Source organism: Tyto alba, unplaced genomic scaffold (genome assembly GCF_018691265.1).
Source record: "Tyto alba isolate M040663 unplaced genomic scaffold, T.alba_DEE_v4.0 Super-Scaffold_40, whole genome shotgun sequence".
Classification (NCBI taxonomy): Eukaryota; Metazoa; Chordata; class Aves; order Strigiformes; family Tytonidae; genus Tyto; species Tyto alba.
This window is the reverse complement of record NW_024881316.1, coordinates 40224819-40241462: the sequence shown is the minus strand read 5'-3', so window position 1 is coordinate 40241462 and position 16644 is coordinate 40224819. Positions and strand designations below refer to the sequence as shown.

Genomic DNA, 16644 nt, shown 5'->3' with positions numbered 1-16644 from the left:
CGATTTCTATTTATAAATGGACACTGTTACAGAACCAGCAAAACCAAAAGAAATGGATTCACTAGTGCTACAGTCCACTAAAATCTGAAGGACCAAACTTGGCATTTTTTACTTTCTGCAGTCAAGGAATAAAATCTGTGAGTGAATTACAGTTAGTATCACTGATTCTAGTAAAATACTCAAGGACTTCCTCAAATTACTTGTTCTTTTCTCTTACTGCAGGGAGGTTGCGTCAATTCTTTATTGAATTGCTAAAACAGACTTGCAACCTGTCCAACACAGGGTAAGGCTAATGGAGCTAAATTAACTTACTGATGCAAAAACGGACAGACATGTAAGAAGACACTGCTTCAAATTCTGCACCTACTCGCACTCATGCAACCCCACTGTAGTATGTAGAGTTGCATCAGAGTTAAAAAAACCTAGCAGAAACATGTAGTTTCATTCTAGTGCTTAACAGGTGCATTCAAATCCATTTTGCCAAAAGTACCGAGGATTTTTCCTAACTTCTCTCTCCCACCAAAGGTGACTTATCCTTTGTCTGCCACACCCTACCGAGTGTACTTTCTAATCAGAGTGCCTCTCTTTGATCATGCAAGGACTACTCACAGCTGCTGTTGCTGTATATCCAGAAGGGGAGAAGGTGGTACTGACCTTCCCTGGGTAGTTTCATTTTCAGGCTGCCCAGACGAGACACCCTCACACTGTCAGAGGGTCCAACCCAGTCTCGGGGTGGCAGTGCACAAGTGGCCTCCTCACTTGAACAGAGAATGATGGAGATGAATGGGCCTTTCAGTGGGGCTTTTCTACATTTCCAGGCTTTGCTGCTAAGGACACACTGGTACCATCACAGAGCAAACTCCCCCCGCAGAGCTCTGGCTCCCAGCAGAAGAAACACTTTTTACAAAGGTTGAACTTGGTCTGAACAGAGTAAGGGAAGGTGTAAGCTCTCCTCAGCTGGGGACATCTGTGAGGGCATGGGGACACAGCCAGGAAAGCCTCTGCATGCCCAGCCGTGTGCCCTGGGGCCTGTGAGATGAGCTGGCTGTTGACCTTCCGTTGATGCTCTAACTCGCTGCCTGTCACCTCTTCTCCAATCAGAAGGTTACAGAATACAGGCTGGGACTAAATGAACACGAGGTAGGGGCCCTACAGCCTGGAAGACGAGCAAGAGGAGGTCTGCACGACACCCATCCTTTGTCTGAAAGCATGGTGTGGGTCGCGGGGTGGGCTGCCCTGAGCTGGGTGCCTGGCTGGCCCCGGCGGTGTGCAAACCTTCCTTCTTAAGCTCAGAGAGATGCAGCTGCGGGGTGGAGTTGGTCACGTTCTCACAACGCAGCCCTGGGCCCGGCCATCCCAGCACGGCTGAGTCAAGGAGGGTGGGACGAGCCACACCTCGTGTCCCCCCTCCACCAAAGCGGTGACGCTGAGGAGCAAGCACAGCAATGCGGCACAGAGCAAAATGAGTTATGGCTCTGACCCCACCACCCGACCCCGGTGGGTGGACTCCCACATGTTGATGTTGCTGTCGGCTTACTCACAGCTTCACAAGCAGGAGAGAAAGGTCACAGTTAAAACTGAAATGTGTTTTCTTGCAGCTTTTCCCCCTTGGGCCAGATGCTGTAGCCCTGACTTGGGCAAAGGTCCAACTGGAAATAATGAATGTAATTACCTTATAAGCACCTTAGCGGAAAATATTGGTATAGTTAATTATACAGGGATGCAGTGCTAACTCATTTCCCAGTGTTTAAAATACAAATATTAACACTTTGTCCTGTGAGGTTTTGAGAAGATTAGTTACTGCTGCAGTCTAACAGAATTTTTAAGTTTTGCAACTATTGCAATCAGTTCAAGGAAAAGGTTTCCAATGCTGATTTTAACATCACTGGCTGCTATTCCGCAGAACAGTGCTACGCAGCACAGAACTCGCCTTTAGAGTGCCTTCGCAAGAATGAGAGCTTTTGCTGTGGCCATCTAAACATCCAAAACTGAGATTTTTTTCAAAGGATGTTTTAGGACCAAAAAGTGATTTTAAGGTTCTCAAATTGAACATAAAAAACTCACCCTTAGAATATCAGGAGAATTTAAATCCTTGGAGACAAAACCTGGGACTTAGGTACCTTTTAAGAAATCCTGGCTAAACTAAGTGAAAATGACACTGTCTTTCATTAAGGATCATAGGGAACAGTGAAATAAACTCACAGCATGGAATGAGCGTGTACTCTAGCATGTGAAGCCTTCAAAATGCAAACCCAGGTATTTCTACAGTACTTCTGATTGATTTTGCAGTTGTCAAATAAGGAGCTATTTCTGTGCTGGTCTGTTAGTCTGCTTTCAGTCACCAGCTGGCAGAACCCTCTGTGAACAGACAAGCAAAAGCCACTATGTTTGCTTTCCTTGATATTTGTTAACATCTCTGAACAATCCAGCGCACCCTAGCAGATATTCATAGGGTAGAAAACCGAAAGGCTCAACTCCTTTCTCACACCTCTGCAAAAGGAGTTTGCCGCAGGGATCCCCCGCATGGAGAGGCCCAGACTTCTTAAACTGCTGTGGGAACCGACGAGGTCCACGATTAGGAAATGGAGCTTCGGAGAGAGCTGCAGCGCGAGCGTGGCTGCCTGCTTCTGGTGGAACAGCCAGCAAAGCCTGTCCGCAGCAAACAGGGGTGTTCACCCCAAGCAAAGGGGTGGCCGCTAATAAAAACTGCTTTTATCCAAATACTCTGTTTGAAAAATAAGCCCTCTTGTCCCTGCTCCTTTTCAGTTTTCTGTTTCAACCTTGCCCCAGCCACCGACAGGCAGCAAGGGCAGAGGGGGAAGGAACACGGGGAGCCTGAGGCCAAGCTCAGCAGGCACAGAGGCTCCCTGTGCTGAGCAGCAAGAAGGATGGATTAGTCACCACCCAGAATTTTGAGTATACTTCCACCTGCCATCTGTACAGAAAAAATAAGGAAGCAGCTCCCCCAAAGGAAAATAAAACCACCATCTTCTGAAAGCTGCCAGACAGGTATTTCAGCCAGTGGAGAAAATACAAACAGAAACGTTTGCAGGCAGGGGACAATCCCTGCTCTAGCTCAGCACCATCCAGGTGTATTGTTGCAAGCTGAGGACAGTCTCCATAAATCACAACACTGGTCTCAAGTGTCAGCATAGAATCTTTTAATACTTTACATAAAAAACTGCATACACAGTTCATAATTTTATGTAAACATCATATACATCTCAGTTTTTGCCATGTCAGTTTATTAAAAACAAAAACAGTCTCAGTACCACTGTTGAGGGAATAGGGAGAAAAGTAAACAAACATAAATGGATACATTTGTTCTCTGAACCAGAGAAACACAAGATTATTTTCACCTGGGTTGGCTACCCTGTGAAAATAAGTTTTAAATAAACCTAGATTCTTTCAACTGCCCTTTAGTATTAAATTCTGATGTACTCACTGCACAAAGAACAGTGCTTTCAACCATTTTTTTCCAAGGCAAAAAGATACAGTGGTTTTATTTTTGTCTTGTGTTGAAGTCAATTTAAAACAAGACCCAGACGAGGTTACTGAATAAGAATGTTTCCAATGCTACAGTGTTGTATGCAGATGACAAGTGCATTGAAGTTCTTTAAAAAAAAAAAAAAAATTCACCATGTTGTGCAAAGTAACTTCTTTTGAAAATAAACTTTTAAATAAACCCAAATTAACATACTTGCAGAAGACAACATTAAAGGAAGGAGCAGGCACCAAGATATAATATGGCAATATCATCCCCTGCCCCCTTGCTCATCCTGCCTTGTCCCTCAGGAGGAGGCTGTCCAGCAAGGAGGTCAGAGCAGTTCAGCTTTACTTTCCAGCCTGGTGGCTTCTGCAGCTGAAGTCAGTTCAAGGCTCGCGTTATCAGCAGGCATCAGTCACCCAGGGCAAGTTCCTTTGCACAACACAAGTCCCAGCTGGGCACCCCCTCCCCACCTCACTGTAAATAAGCACCCCCTGCACTACCCCAGTTTGCACAAGACAGAAAAGGTAAGATATATACAGGCTTTGCTCGGGATGACCCTCCCCTCCCAGTCTCGGTCTTCAGGGCACTAACTTCCACAGCAGGTCAGGCTCAGGCCGAAACATCTGCAGGAGAGGTGGGGATACTGCAGGCAGCCCAGGAGATGCAGCCCCCTTCCCCAGCCCGCCTGGGGGGGGAGGCACATGCAGGCAGGAGGCAGAAGTCCCTTGGAGCATCTCAGCTCCACCGCTCTCCCCTTGCAAAAGAGAGGAGGCTGGCTGGGAGCTGGGAGCAGCAGGTGGTGGGCAAAGGGGACGGGTCGGGTGCAGTGTTTGCTCAGTCCAGCCTCAGCAGCTTTTTGTTGTTGAGAATCTGCGATTAACTCGCAGGGGCCGGTGGTAGGACAAGGCTCCTCCCCACGTAATTCCCAAGACTCAGGGCATGCAATCCCCCCCCCTCCCTCTGTCCCCACAGCTGAGCCAGCGCAACCCCTTTTCAGCCAAGGCTAAGGGAGCATGCTCCCTCCCTCAGCCCCCACCCCGGTTCGCCGCCAGCCCCCAGCAGCGGGGACAGGCAGATGCCGTGTGCGTGCATAACCCGGCTCCTCTCCGCCCGCCAACAACGGGTGACCCGGGCGCTGTGCCCAGCGCCGCGCTCCCGCCGCAACCCTATAGCACTTTGCAGCAGTTGATGCAGCCGTTCTGGGTGCCGTAGCGCTTCTGCAAGGCCGCCCGGGTGGCGGTCTCAAAGACCTCCCGGACACCCTCCTTGGTCTTGGCCGAGCACTCCAGGTAGTCGTAGGCCTGGATGCGGATGGCCATGGCGCGGCCATCCTCCGTGCGCACCGGCTCCTGCTTCATGCGGGCCAGCTCGTTGCGCACGTGCTCGTCGTTGCGCAGGTCTTTCTTGTTGGCCACCAGGATGATGGGGACGTTGGGGCAGAAGTGCTTGACTTCGGGCACCCACTTCTCTGGGATGTTCTCCAGCGAGTCCGGGCTGTCCACGGAGAAGCACATGAGGATCACGTCGGTGTCCGGGTAGGAGAGCGGGCGCAGGCGGTCATAGTCCTCCTGGCCGGCCGTGTCCCACAGGGCCAGCTCCACCTGCTTGCCGTCCACCTCGATGTCTGCAACATAGTTCTCAAAGACGGTGGGCACGTAGACCTCGGGGAACTCGTCCTTGCTGAAGACGATGAGGAGGCAAGTCTTGCCACAGGCACCGTCCCCCACCACCACCAGCTTCTTGCGGATGGCGGCCATGGCCAGGCTCGCCAAGCTGGCCTTGCCGTGCAGCAGGACGATGGCAGCGCCCTCCTCCCCGCGGCCGCCGCCTCCCCCTTCCTCTCGCTTCTCACAGGGCACCGTGGCGAGCCGGGCCCGCGCAGGCAGGCGGGCGCGCCCTCCTCTCTCCCCGCACCGGCACCGCGCCTCCGGCCCCCGCCTCGGCGGAGCGCTACGGCCGCAGACAAGCGCCGCCGGCCGGTAACCGCCCGGCCCGGCCCTTCGCGGGGGGAAACGCCGCCGCCACTGCCGCAAGCTGCGGGCCGGCGCCGCTATTTAAAGGTGCTCGCGACTTTCTTAATATAGCCGGCCAATGGGAAGGCAGGGAGTGAGGTCATCCCCGGCGGAGAGCGCCACGATTGGTGGGAGGCGGGGCGCAGGGAAGCGGGGGGGCGGCGGCGGTGGCGGTGTTCACCGGGCCGGGGCCATCGGGGTGGGTGGTTGAGGGGGGGGGGCTGGAGCGGGGCGGCGGGGCGGGTTGGGAGGCGAGCGGGGCCGGGCTCCGGGAGGGGCTCACGGCGCTCGGCGGGCAGCGGTACCGCACCTCCAGAGGAGCCCGGGGCAGGTCCTCCGCCTCGCCGCCGGTGAGGACCCCCTTCCACCGCCCCCCCCCCCCCCCGCCCCCGGTTGGGTGCCGCCGTCCCTGCGCCGCTGTGGCGGGCTGGCGGCCGGGCCCGTCCCTGCCGCCGCCCCGGGGCCGCCGCCGGCCGCTCGCGGTGACCCGCTCGAAGGGGCCGGGCGAGCAACCGAGGAAAACGGGGCAAACCGCTGCGTCCCCGGTGCGGTCTGTAAAGCTCCAGCAAAGCGGAACTTAGATTATGGCAGGCGGTTAAATAAAACAAAAGCCTGCGCTGGATGTCGCTGAAAAAAAAAAAAAAACAAAAAAAAAAAACAAAACGCAGGACTCAACCACTTCCCTTCCTGAAAGGAAAAAATTCATCATGTTTGAATCTCTCTCCTGCCAGCTTTATGGCCAAAAGGGAACGGAGGAATTATAAACTGGGAGAAGTAGCAGGCTTGAACTGAAATGCCCTTTTTGGTCTCAATTTACAGAGAGATCGGAAGTCACAGTCATGAAAAAAAATGCGGAAAATAAATGAGCGCAAAAGGCTGGAGTTTCAGATTGCTCGGAGGATAGGGTGTAAGTACCTCAACATAAACAGATGGCTCAGGCTGGGTGCGTTAGTGGAGCCGTGCATTGTGGAGTCTCACACTGAAATCACGGGTGGCATTCGCCCTGTCCCAGTGGCAGCTTTCGCTCTGTAACTGGGTGTTGTCTCAAGCTCCTTCCCTGCAAGCTTCTTCACCTAAACGATGTCCTGTGGCTACTGCCTCGCAGGGCTGGATCCAAAGTGTCCTCTTTTGCTAGCCAGTGCTGGCATTCCTGAATAAAACAAAAAATGAGTGATCTGAACAATATGGCTGTTATTAAAAATTGTGTTTAAAAACAACCACTTGAAGACCAAATGCCTCACTGAGTATATCAAATTGCCTGACAAGTTACTTGCAGCAGACAGTTACAGAAGTGTGTGTCAATAGGGCAGATGGTTCACTTATGGTTCACATAATCCTAGACACTGAAATATAATTCATCTTCTGTGAGATTTTTGCCATTCCCATTTCTCACTGTCAAAAGAGCGTGACCCTGGATGGTGACAGATGGATTTGTACCTTGATCTTACATAGTTTGTACAGCATATTTTACATGAAGCAAACATAATAAATTCAAACTGATGTTTGAAAAAAAAATAGAAATATAGTCACAGGCATTGGTGTTCTACAATACCTATAGCCTTTTAACGGGCTAAATTTCTGATTTGCATCGTCCGTTTACATTTGTTATGACTTCTCAGAGTTTTAAATTCTTCATGAAACGAAAGAAGTTGCCTGTGTGGAAGTCATACCCATGCTGGCATGTCCTTCTGGCGATGGAGCATTGGCAGCTTGTAGCTATTTTCTCTAAATATAATCACAAGTATGTAGAGCCATTGCGATAGGCAGATAGGGTTAACTTGCTCTACATTGTAAGTCATCTAAATTTGCTGTTCTAAGTCTCTTGAAGCTCTTCTGCTCTGTGAAACCGGTGGTGGATTTTTCACTGGTATTCAGTGCCACCTCGTGGCAGCCCCACCGGCGTGGGAGCCAGAAAGCTCCACCTTCGGGGTGGCAGCAGGGTAAACTACAAGTGCTTTATAGATCCTGAGAGGTGCAGCTTAAATGTGCTTTTGAATCCGTATTTATTTGAGTTTTGGGTGGCACGAAGAATCATGCCTGGATATTTGGTTTTGTCTTCTCACGAGCAGAACACTTCATTAAATAGAAAAAAGAATCAACCAAATGAGCAATTACGTTGATCATCTCATCTGTGCTGTGTCACGAAAGGTAGGGAAATATGCAGCTTATTCATTTCAAAGCTCTGTCGTTCACCCAGAGTGCAATTATCTGTGTGCTGCAGTGTAGAGAAGGCAAATTAAGTGGCCCACATTCCCACTCTTCAACTCTTTAAGTCTTCAAAGCAGGGTGGCCTTAGCCAAACTGTCTGCTGGTCCCAGCTTCCGAACTATGCTAAGGAAATACTGCTCCAACTAACCCAAGTCAAACCCATGGCAGTGACTCTTGTAACTGAACAGTGCAGACGTAGTTCCAGGTCCCAGCTATGGTCTGAGCTATAACTGCTCCATTTTCCAGTGAAGTCTTGCATCTGTAGCCTTCCACACAGTTACACAGAAGGCGAAGGGCCTGATGTTTCATCTCTCACTTTGCAAGAAAGACTGCAGCAAAGTCTGTGTAATTCCTTGACCTAGGTTTCAAATGCTTCGTATTTTCTTTTTTTCAGAGGCTTTACATCAGGAGACCCAGCCCTGTGACTCACTAAGGCTGAGACTGCACTCATTTCACTGTCCTAAGGTAGATCCAGCAATGGAATCTATAGGGAATACCTAAGTCACAGTGGTTATCACACATTTATATTTAAATGTGTAAAACCTGGGACTTGATCATGGCCTGGGTTTCATACTTAATGTAAATGTGCTACATGCCTGCTTTCTCCTGCAGTGGATTTAGCCCATAAACGTCACTGCCCTATGTGGTACCTGACCTGAGCTGTCTAAGTGGAAATGAGGAGGCCCTTAATTGATACTATAATTTCAGTTATACATATTTGCTTCTCTTCGCTGGAGCATTCTTTCTCCAGCCCATACACGAAAGCATGAAGTGAGCCAGTTTGAAGAACAGTAGAAATCAGATGTAGAGGATAAAAGAAAGGATAGGAATCCTTTTCTCTTCCTGCTTGGATCGATGCATCAGGGAAAATGGGAATCTGAGCAGCATGGCAGTGCTGCGAGTGCAGCACAAAGAGGCACAGCAGTAGTAATGTAAATGAGCACAGTGGATAATAATCTGTAGAAGTGCTTAGGCTTCCTTCTTGGGGTGGTGCCTGAGAACAGAGGTGGAAAACCTGGAAAGAAAGTAATGAAAAGAGGCTCTGGGTTGAGATGGCTTTTTCCTCTCCTTAGGGAATTTTGTCCAGGACCAATTCTGTGTTCAAGCATGGTCGTGGTCTGGAAGGCACCAGGGAGTATAGCCAGATCGCATATTTTAGGGCTGAATTTGAACTTGGTGTTGTACCTTTTATGTTTTCTGATCAAATTTGCATGATATGCTAAACTATACTTCTTTAAGCAAGCTGAAATTTCACTTCCAGTAATACCTAAATGTGCACTCTCTAAGGAGAGCATTAGTTCTGCTGCACCACATACATCTGTATGATTGATGAGGAAAGTATGAAGTAGGAGAAAGAAGATACCACTTCCTTGCTTTCATTGCTTGTGCTGGTGGTTTTGAGATTAAAACTCAGCCTTTTGTTTTGTACTTGATTTAATCCAGTTGGCATTTTTTGTTGCTGAGAAGACAATTCCAGTCAACTGCTGGAGATTGTTTCCAGATTATATTCCCCCCCCCTTGCTCTTTTTTCAAAACAGATTTTCTAAAGGGCATGTCTGTAACTCAGATAATTTGTGTACAATCATAAATCTGTACCAAAAGCCTGAAAGGTCAGTAGGGAAGGTAATTTTTCTCCTTTTTGTCAATAAGTAGGCAAGTAAGTACATTGCCTGCTGTGGCATAATGTGCTGAGGGAGCCGTATGTGCCAGCAGTGGCATACTGGGTCCTGCACGCTGACACGTACTGTAACGCTAGCAACAAGCATCCTGCAGTCTTCATGCAGGCAAAGCTTCTCAGTGAAGTCAGGAAAGCAAGAGCTAGCTAAATATGAGCAGTTTACAAGCTAGTGCGACAAAGCTCTGAGTAGATGTGGGAGGACAGACAGAAATGGTAAACATATGTCTTTCTAAGCTGATAAGAGTTTCTGACATATATAGGAACCAAATCACTTGTTGTTGCATGTCACAGGAGGTTCGTTGCTTTTCAGCATCCCTGAAGAAAAACAGAATTTAACTCTCAGATCTCCTTGTGATCAGTGCTTCCAGCAGAGAAGCCAGACTGATTTACTTAGAAACTGGAATACCAAGGCACAAAAAGAGAAGGCGAAAAAGACCTGTGTATTCCTGTATATTTTCATACAGAGGTTTAGGCTCAGTGCACATGAAAGCACATCATCCCAAATAAGAAATGCCTTAATGATCCTAAAGATCTGTATGGGACCTGCTGGCACTGCTCTTCTAGGGAATAAGTGGGGCAAGTCAGAAGCTGATGACTTTAATTTTGTCAAGTTCCTACAGCAAGACTATCAGATTCATACTTGAATAGGACTCACGAAATATGGTCTGGCAGAGTAAAATTAGACCACCACAGAAGACTGAAGTGGCCTCAGGTCTCCAGCTCACTTCAAACTAAACAAAAAGAAGTTCCTCATCCTTAGGCTAAAATTTTTAGATCTAAACCCCCTCATCTCAGTTGAAGAGCTCTTCTGTAGCTGTATGAAATAAATGGTCTGACCACATAATTATACTAATCAGTTACGTATCTGCATCATCAATAATGCCTTTGGAAACGGTTCTCTCTGCAGAGAGACCAAACTAATCTACCTCTGGTTCCCTTTGTTCTCAGTTTTTTTGTGGTTGCAGACACCTTGCAGTCTTTGTCTACCAGAAAAACTGAGACAAAGAGAGTGGAAATGGATTTTCCAACGCCAAGAAACTAGCAGGGAATTCAGTCTTCATCTCTAGAGTTCGAGATAGTATCCTTAACACTGGACGGTTCTTTCTCTTTATACTCTTCAGTTGACAGACTTCTTTTTACTACTTTGAGAATGATCAAACACTGGAAAAGGCTGCCCAGAGAGGCTGGGGAGCTTCCATTCTTGGAGATATTCAAAACCCAACTGGACACAGTCCTGAGCAGCCCGTTGTAGTTGATCTTGATCTGAGCAGGGCAGGGTGGACTAGATGATCCCTTCCCACCTCATCCATCCTTTGATTCTGCAATTCAGTTCTCTACGATGCCTCAGCAGATCTGGAAGGAGGTGTCTTCAGGGTCTGAATGTCAGGTCTCCTGCTGTTTTACACTCCAGTACTGTCAGCCACACACGCACAAGTAGTTTGGCACACAATACTGAAATGGTCACTCAGGATGAGTCTTTTGCAATAGGAATGAGGAAACTTCTGAAGTAAACATGCCGTGATTTGTTAATGAATTGTGTAACTTCCACTTCATTGCCAGTGAAGTAGTTTTCTTTAAAAAAGAACTATGTCATCAGGTTCTCTTTGTAGATTGGTTGGCTATATTAAGAAACATTGACCTATTCCTTTAAATACTGTCGTCATCATGATAGTCTTTGAAGAGTGCTGGTAAGTTCTCTCGGCAGGGGAAGCAGTGACCTATGGAAGCTGAAGCGGCAACAATATTAGAAGAAACCTATCTAATACTGAACATCAAGAAAGAGAAGGTTGATGCTGGAAATTACTATCCTGTAAGTCTAACAAACTTCTATCTCATATAAATTAACTGTGAATATATGAAGACTAAGAACGCTTTCTTACTTCCACATTACAACAGATCTATGAGCAAAAGCAGCATGGACTTAACACAAGATAGATGCCACCATTGGTAGAATTCCACTAGCAGACCATGGCAGGAAAAATGTAGTTAATAAAATTGATCTGGATAGTTGTTCAGTACAGTGTTTTATACTCCATCGCACTCACAAAATTAAGTCATTCAATCTAGAAAATGAAATCTGTTATGGACTGAACATTGAGCGTAAACTGTGTCTAAGATGATAAAACAGAAATATAAGGCACTGCAGGAGTCTTGGTTACATCCAGAATTGGTTTACACCTTCATTTTTTGACCTAGAATAATAGTCAAGAACAAGATACTCACAATTTCAGAAGATTCTGATACCAGATAAATTAAAAGGGGAAAAAAATAAGGAACAAAGGTAAGGCAGCAGTATGGAGAGAAAAAAGGAGATAAGGGGAAGAGTTTCAACTAATGAGATCTCCTTCTTCTCCTCCTTCTACCCTTCACAGAAGCTAAAAAAAAAAAAAAAAAATGCCCAGCATGGGATTAATCTATTTCATACTTTATCTTGGTTTTCAAGGAATGGCTGCTCTTAGGAGAAAGATAACTGTAGTCGGAGATGACCGCTGTGGTAAGACATGCCTCCTGTTTGCTCTGTGTCACAAACAGCTTCCCGAGTCCTACGAGCCAACTCTGTTTGATGCTTATACCACTGACACAGAGATAGATGGGAAAGAGATGAAACTAATTCTCTACGATGTGGCAGGGAAGAATGAAGTTAGTTACAGAAATCTCCGCTCAGTGTTCTACAAGGACACTGACGTTATTTTAATGTGCTTCTCTGTGGACAGACCTGACTTACAGCAAAACATCCTTGATTTTTGGGTTCCAGAAATCAAAGTGTTCTGCCCCACAGTACCTATTATTCTGGTGGCTACCAAGGTAGAACTAAGGGGTAATGAAGATATTAAGAAGCCAACTACTCCAGGCAACGAGCCAATTAACACCACAGAAGGAAAAGCTTTAGCTGCCAGCATTGGGGCATATGCTTACCTGGAGTGTTCTGCCAAGACAAAAGAGGGTGTTGATACAGCCCTGGTGATTATTAGCCAATGTGCATTAAATGAGAAAAGGAGGCAAAAGAGGCACTACAGGCGCTGCCGAATTCTGTAAGAGGACTTAACATTGCTTTGCTGTTGGATTTCATCATGTGGAAAGGTAAGTAGATGTCTTTGTTGATGTTGTGTGGGTGCTATAAGGACTCCTTATATGTTACAGGAGGAAAAAAATCCCTTATATCTGTGAAGCGTCACACTTAAAAAATTGGATTTGTTTCCTTCCCCACCTCCAAAACAGGCTGAAGAGCACAATTCCAGATTTGAGCTGAGTACTGGTCTTGAGAAATGGAAATGACCAAGCTACAGTTCTCCACAGAGGTTTTTTGGTCAAGGGAGATACACACAGACTAGGACAGGAACCTAAAACAGCACTACCAGGACAAGCTCAAGAGCATGTTGTTCAGTGAATCTAATCCGGGCTTCCTGATAGCAGTGCTTAGTGGCAAGCAGCTGTGCTGACAAGGTTTCCTAGTATGCACTCCCTTCCACAGGCTTCCTTGAAGGTTGTCCTTAGGGAAGGGTGTCACCACACACATAGCCAATAGTCTGCTGTGCTAATAGCAGTGGGTTTCTACTGGCAGAACAGGTCTGGCTTTTGCTACAATTCATTCGTAGAGCTGGCCTGGGCTTGGTTCCATAAACCTATCAGGAATGCAATGCACAGCATAGGGTACAATGACAGTACTATAGGCAGTGCTGTCTCCACCTCTTCTTCAGGCACAGGTAAATCAAGTGGGGTAAACCAGCCTGGCTCTGGGGTAGGGTTATCCAGTTCTTGATAGAATTCCTGCCTTAAAAGCAGAGAAGTAAAAAGCCCAGACTTCAGTCGCTAAACCTCTTTGTCTTTATTGTCTGAATGTATCTTAAATCATTCTGTCTTTCCTTAGCACTTGCAGGCAGAAGACATGAAGTAAAGAGAATGCCAACAACCATGCTCTCAGCTTTGCAAGTCATTAACAATCTGGAAAGAGACTGAGACATGCTGTCAACCTAAGCAGAAAATCTCAGAGAGGCACGGAGATGGACCAAAATGGAAATACTCTGGGTACATCTCCATACTCCTCCCTTCTGTGAAGCACTGCTTGCTGGCAGCCCAAGGAACTGAGTTATGGACTGACATTAAAGGCACAACTCTGGAAGCAGTCAAATAATGTGACTGCAGGATTTGAAGGCACATACTGTATCGCTGTAAGTGGACAGAGAAGTGCTTTAAGTAAACCCCTTTTGATCCTGAAGTAAAGGTACAGGGCTAATTGAGCATAACTGTCATGAAATAGGAGAACATGAAAGTCTTATCGCTTTCTTTTGCTGACTTCCTTGGTGCTGGTTTCATCACTCTGGCAGCTTGGTTATGCTTTCCCAGGGGGAAACAAAATTAGAATAAACACAAATTTATAAAATTATTATGCCACCTAGAGCTGTACACTTAGCAAACCAGCTTTTCCAGGTGAGAGACCTAGTAAAATACACGCTTACGATTTTTTTCTTACCTATTCTTCCCACCAGTATTTGTCTATTGACAGTATTATGGGTAGAAATACTGGAGTTGGCCAAGTATTCATTATTGGATGAGTTGCTGATTTCCTTCTACATCACTTTTTAGTAGCAGTTTAGAAGTCCACAACCACACTGTGCCATAATAACAAATGCTTCAAGGATGACACTTTATATTCCAAAAGTACCTTTCTTCCAAGAATCTCAGAGCACAAGCAGGTTTCAACATGAATTACCAGCCCACCTCCTGGTGATAAGTAGGTGTTATTTCCATTTTCAAACCCGAGAAACTTAAACTGCTGCCTAAAGTAACTGTGAACCACCTACTTCTTGGAGCTTTCTTTTTCTTGACTTGTTTTCCATTCCCTTTCTATTTTGCTTCCTGGACCATTCTTAACCTCAATTTCCTCTACTCCCTGTCTATAGTAATCCCCAGGATGCAACCTGATATTGTACCCAAACTTTAAAACTCTTCTCCCCATGCAACTCGGATGTGTGTGCTGTGCATAAATGCTCTCCTGATTCAGTTAGTAAAATATGTTACTTCATTTCAAAGAGCTGTATTTATGTAGATAGATTTAAATTGTTATTTCCATTTTATATGTGTATCTGTGGGTGGGGAGGATTAGACAGCAGATAATTTAAAGAACACAGGTGTCTCAGGTGCCTCCGATGTGAGGTATTGGATTGGAGAGAGGCAGTTTTGCAAAGATGCTGTGCACTTACTGCTTGGAAAGTTCAGACCACTTTGGTGAATCTGAGCTTACATTGCCTGTTGCTTAGTAGGACACTGGTCAGAATACTGACTGGTGTCTGTTTTCGATCTAAATAAACAAATATTTTCCTCCAGAAAGGTGCTTTGTTCAAGATAAGGGTAGCTGGTTTCAGTCCCAGTATTCACTGACATATCTCTGAATTATACTGTTGTTAGACTGTTTTTAGTTTCTATTTCTTAACATTAACCTTTTTATTGTTTTTATGTGAAATAAAAAGTTGGCAATCTGTTTCCACTGTATACTCCTCCACAACTGGGAGAGAGAAATCAGTGGGAGGTTTTTTCATCATTCTTTTGCTAAAGCTGTATAAATTCTCTTTTTTGCCACTTTTGTAAAAATATCCAAATGCTCTTCCTCTTTATCTGTCCCAAAACACTTTTGCAAGAGCAAGTTACTATGTGGCTGTTCAAGAAATTATTTGGACAGTTGTTCATCTTTTAGGGCACCCAACTCCCATGAGAAGTCCACAGACTGGATAGTTTCCTTTTTTTTGTATTTCAGCATTGATCTGCGATACAGAAAGAAGGGGGTATAGCCCAGTAGTCAGGATATTAGCCTAAGACATATGTATCTGGGATTGCTCCTCTATTCCATCGCAAACTATGGTCTGTATGACCATACAGAAGAGAGTGTGCAGGTCTGCACTGCAAAGTAGCTGGAAGCAAGCCATCCACCCATAGCAGCATGGAGCTCGGCAGGTGCTGGTTCATCCTTCCCATTTAAATTGTGTCTCCAGGAGCCTCTGCAGCCTTCAGCTCACATACACCCTCCAGCTGATGTTAGGCTTCCTACCCCGGCCTGCCGGGCTGCTGGTTGTACACAGGCATGTGAAGAGCTCAGATATTAGCTGTGAGAGAGCTACAAAGTCTGTATAAAACTGATGCTGGGAAAGTGATACATGCCCACATCTTAAACCTGGAACAAAAATCAATAGTGAAGGATCCATATAGAAGCAAACGGCCAGTAGTCAATAGCCAGGCTAGACTTGAGCCAGAGGTGCTACCCTTCTAATGCAAGCCTTTCTTCCAGTGCTGGAGGGGAGAGGAGGGGAGAAGAAAGAGAGGAAGAGGGAGGGGGGAAAGGGAAAGGAAGAGGAAAGAAAAATCACAAACTGTTTTATGAACTTTTTTTTTTTTTTTACTTTTGTGAATGTAAATGTTAAATATGACTTTTTATTAAGGAAAATAAAAAGCAAATGAAAGAAGTACTGTGGAAAAGAAGATGGAAATTAGCTGAGCATTCATGTATCATTCAACAGGGCCATTTCTAAGATGAAATACACTGTTTACTCCCCACCACAACAGTTTAAGACATGTCAGATTGAAACAGCAGGGGAATTTATACTATATTAGGTGAATATGACGGTATGCATTGCAATTAAATAAGAGTTTTTCTTGCGATTGCAATGAAGCAAATATGCAAATAAATTATATTGATGTCTTTCAGTAGAAATGAAAGAAAGAAAGAAAGAAAGAAAAGAAAGAAAGAAAGAAAGAAAGAAAGAAAGAAAGAAAGAAAGAAAGAAAGAAAGAAAGAAAGAAAGAAAGAAAGAAAGAAAGAAAGAAAGAAAGAAAGAAGAAAGAAAGAAAGAAAGAAAGAAAGAAAGAAAGAAAGAAAGAAAGAAAGAAAGAAAGAAAGAAAGAAAGAAAGAAAGAAAGAAAGAAAGAAAGAAAGAAAGAAAGAAAGAAAGAAAGAAAGAAAGAAAGAAAGAAAGAAAGAAAGAGAAAGAAAGAAAGAAAGAAAGAAAGAAAGAAAGAAAGAAAGAAAGAAAGAAAGAAAGAAAGAAAGAAAGAAAGAAAGAAAGAAAGAAAGAAAGAAAGAAAGAAAGAAAGAAAGAAAGAAAGAAAGAAAGAAAGAAAGAAAGAAAGAAAGAAAGAAAGAAAGAAAGAAAGAAAGAAAGAAAGAAAGAAAGAAAGAAAGAAAGAAAGAAAGAAAGAAAGAAAGAAAGAAAGAAAGAAAGAAAGAAGAGAAAGAAAGAAAGAAAGAAAGAAAGAAAGAAAGAAAG

General features: G+C 45.3%; 2 protein-coding genes across 3 annotated transcripts; one reads left to right on the top strand and one right to left on the bottom strand.

Annotated features, from left to right (window-relative positions):
- Positions 1-3144: 3144 nt before the first annotated feature.
- On the bottom strand, positions 3145-5507 carry LOC116964584 (rho-related GTP-binding protein RhoB). The gene has a single exon (XM_033004555.2). The coding sequence runs from the start codon at positions 5245-5247 to the stop codon at positions 4657-4659; it is 591 nt and encodes a 196-aa protein (XP_032860446.1). The 5' UTR covers positions 5248-5507; the 3' UTR covers positions 3145-4656.
- Positions 5508-5779: 272 nt separating this feature from the next.
- On the top strand, positions 5780-15652 carry LOC104366734 (ras-like GTP-binding protein rhoA). Of its 2 annotated transcripts, XM_033004571.2 has the most exons (5): positions 5780-5852; positions 6322-6409; positions 11094-11198; positions 11832-12469; positions 13257-15652. In XM_033004571.2, the coding sequence occupies exon 4, from the start codon at positions 11834-11836 to the stop codon at positions 12422-12424; it is 591 nt and encodes a 196-aa protein (XP_032860462.1). In that variant the 5' UTR covers positions 5780-5852; positions 6322-6409; positions 11094-11198; positions 11832-11833; the 3' UTR covers positions 12425-12469; positions 13257-15652. The 2 variants fall into 2 exon arrangements, with proteins under 2 accessions (XP_032860462.1, XP_009972006.2); XM_009973704.3 differs by lacking the exons at positions 5780-5852; positions 6322-6409 and having other exon boundaries at positions 11076-11198.
- The last annotated feature ends 992 nt before the right edge of the window (positions 15653-16644 follow it).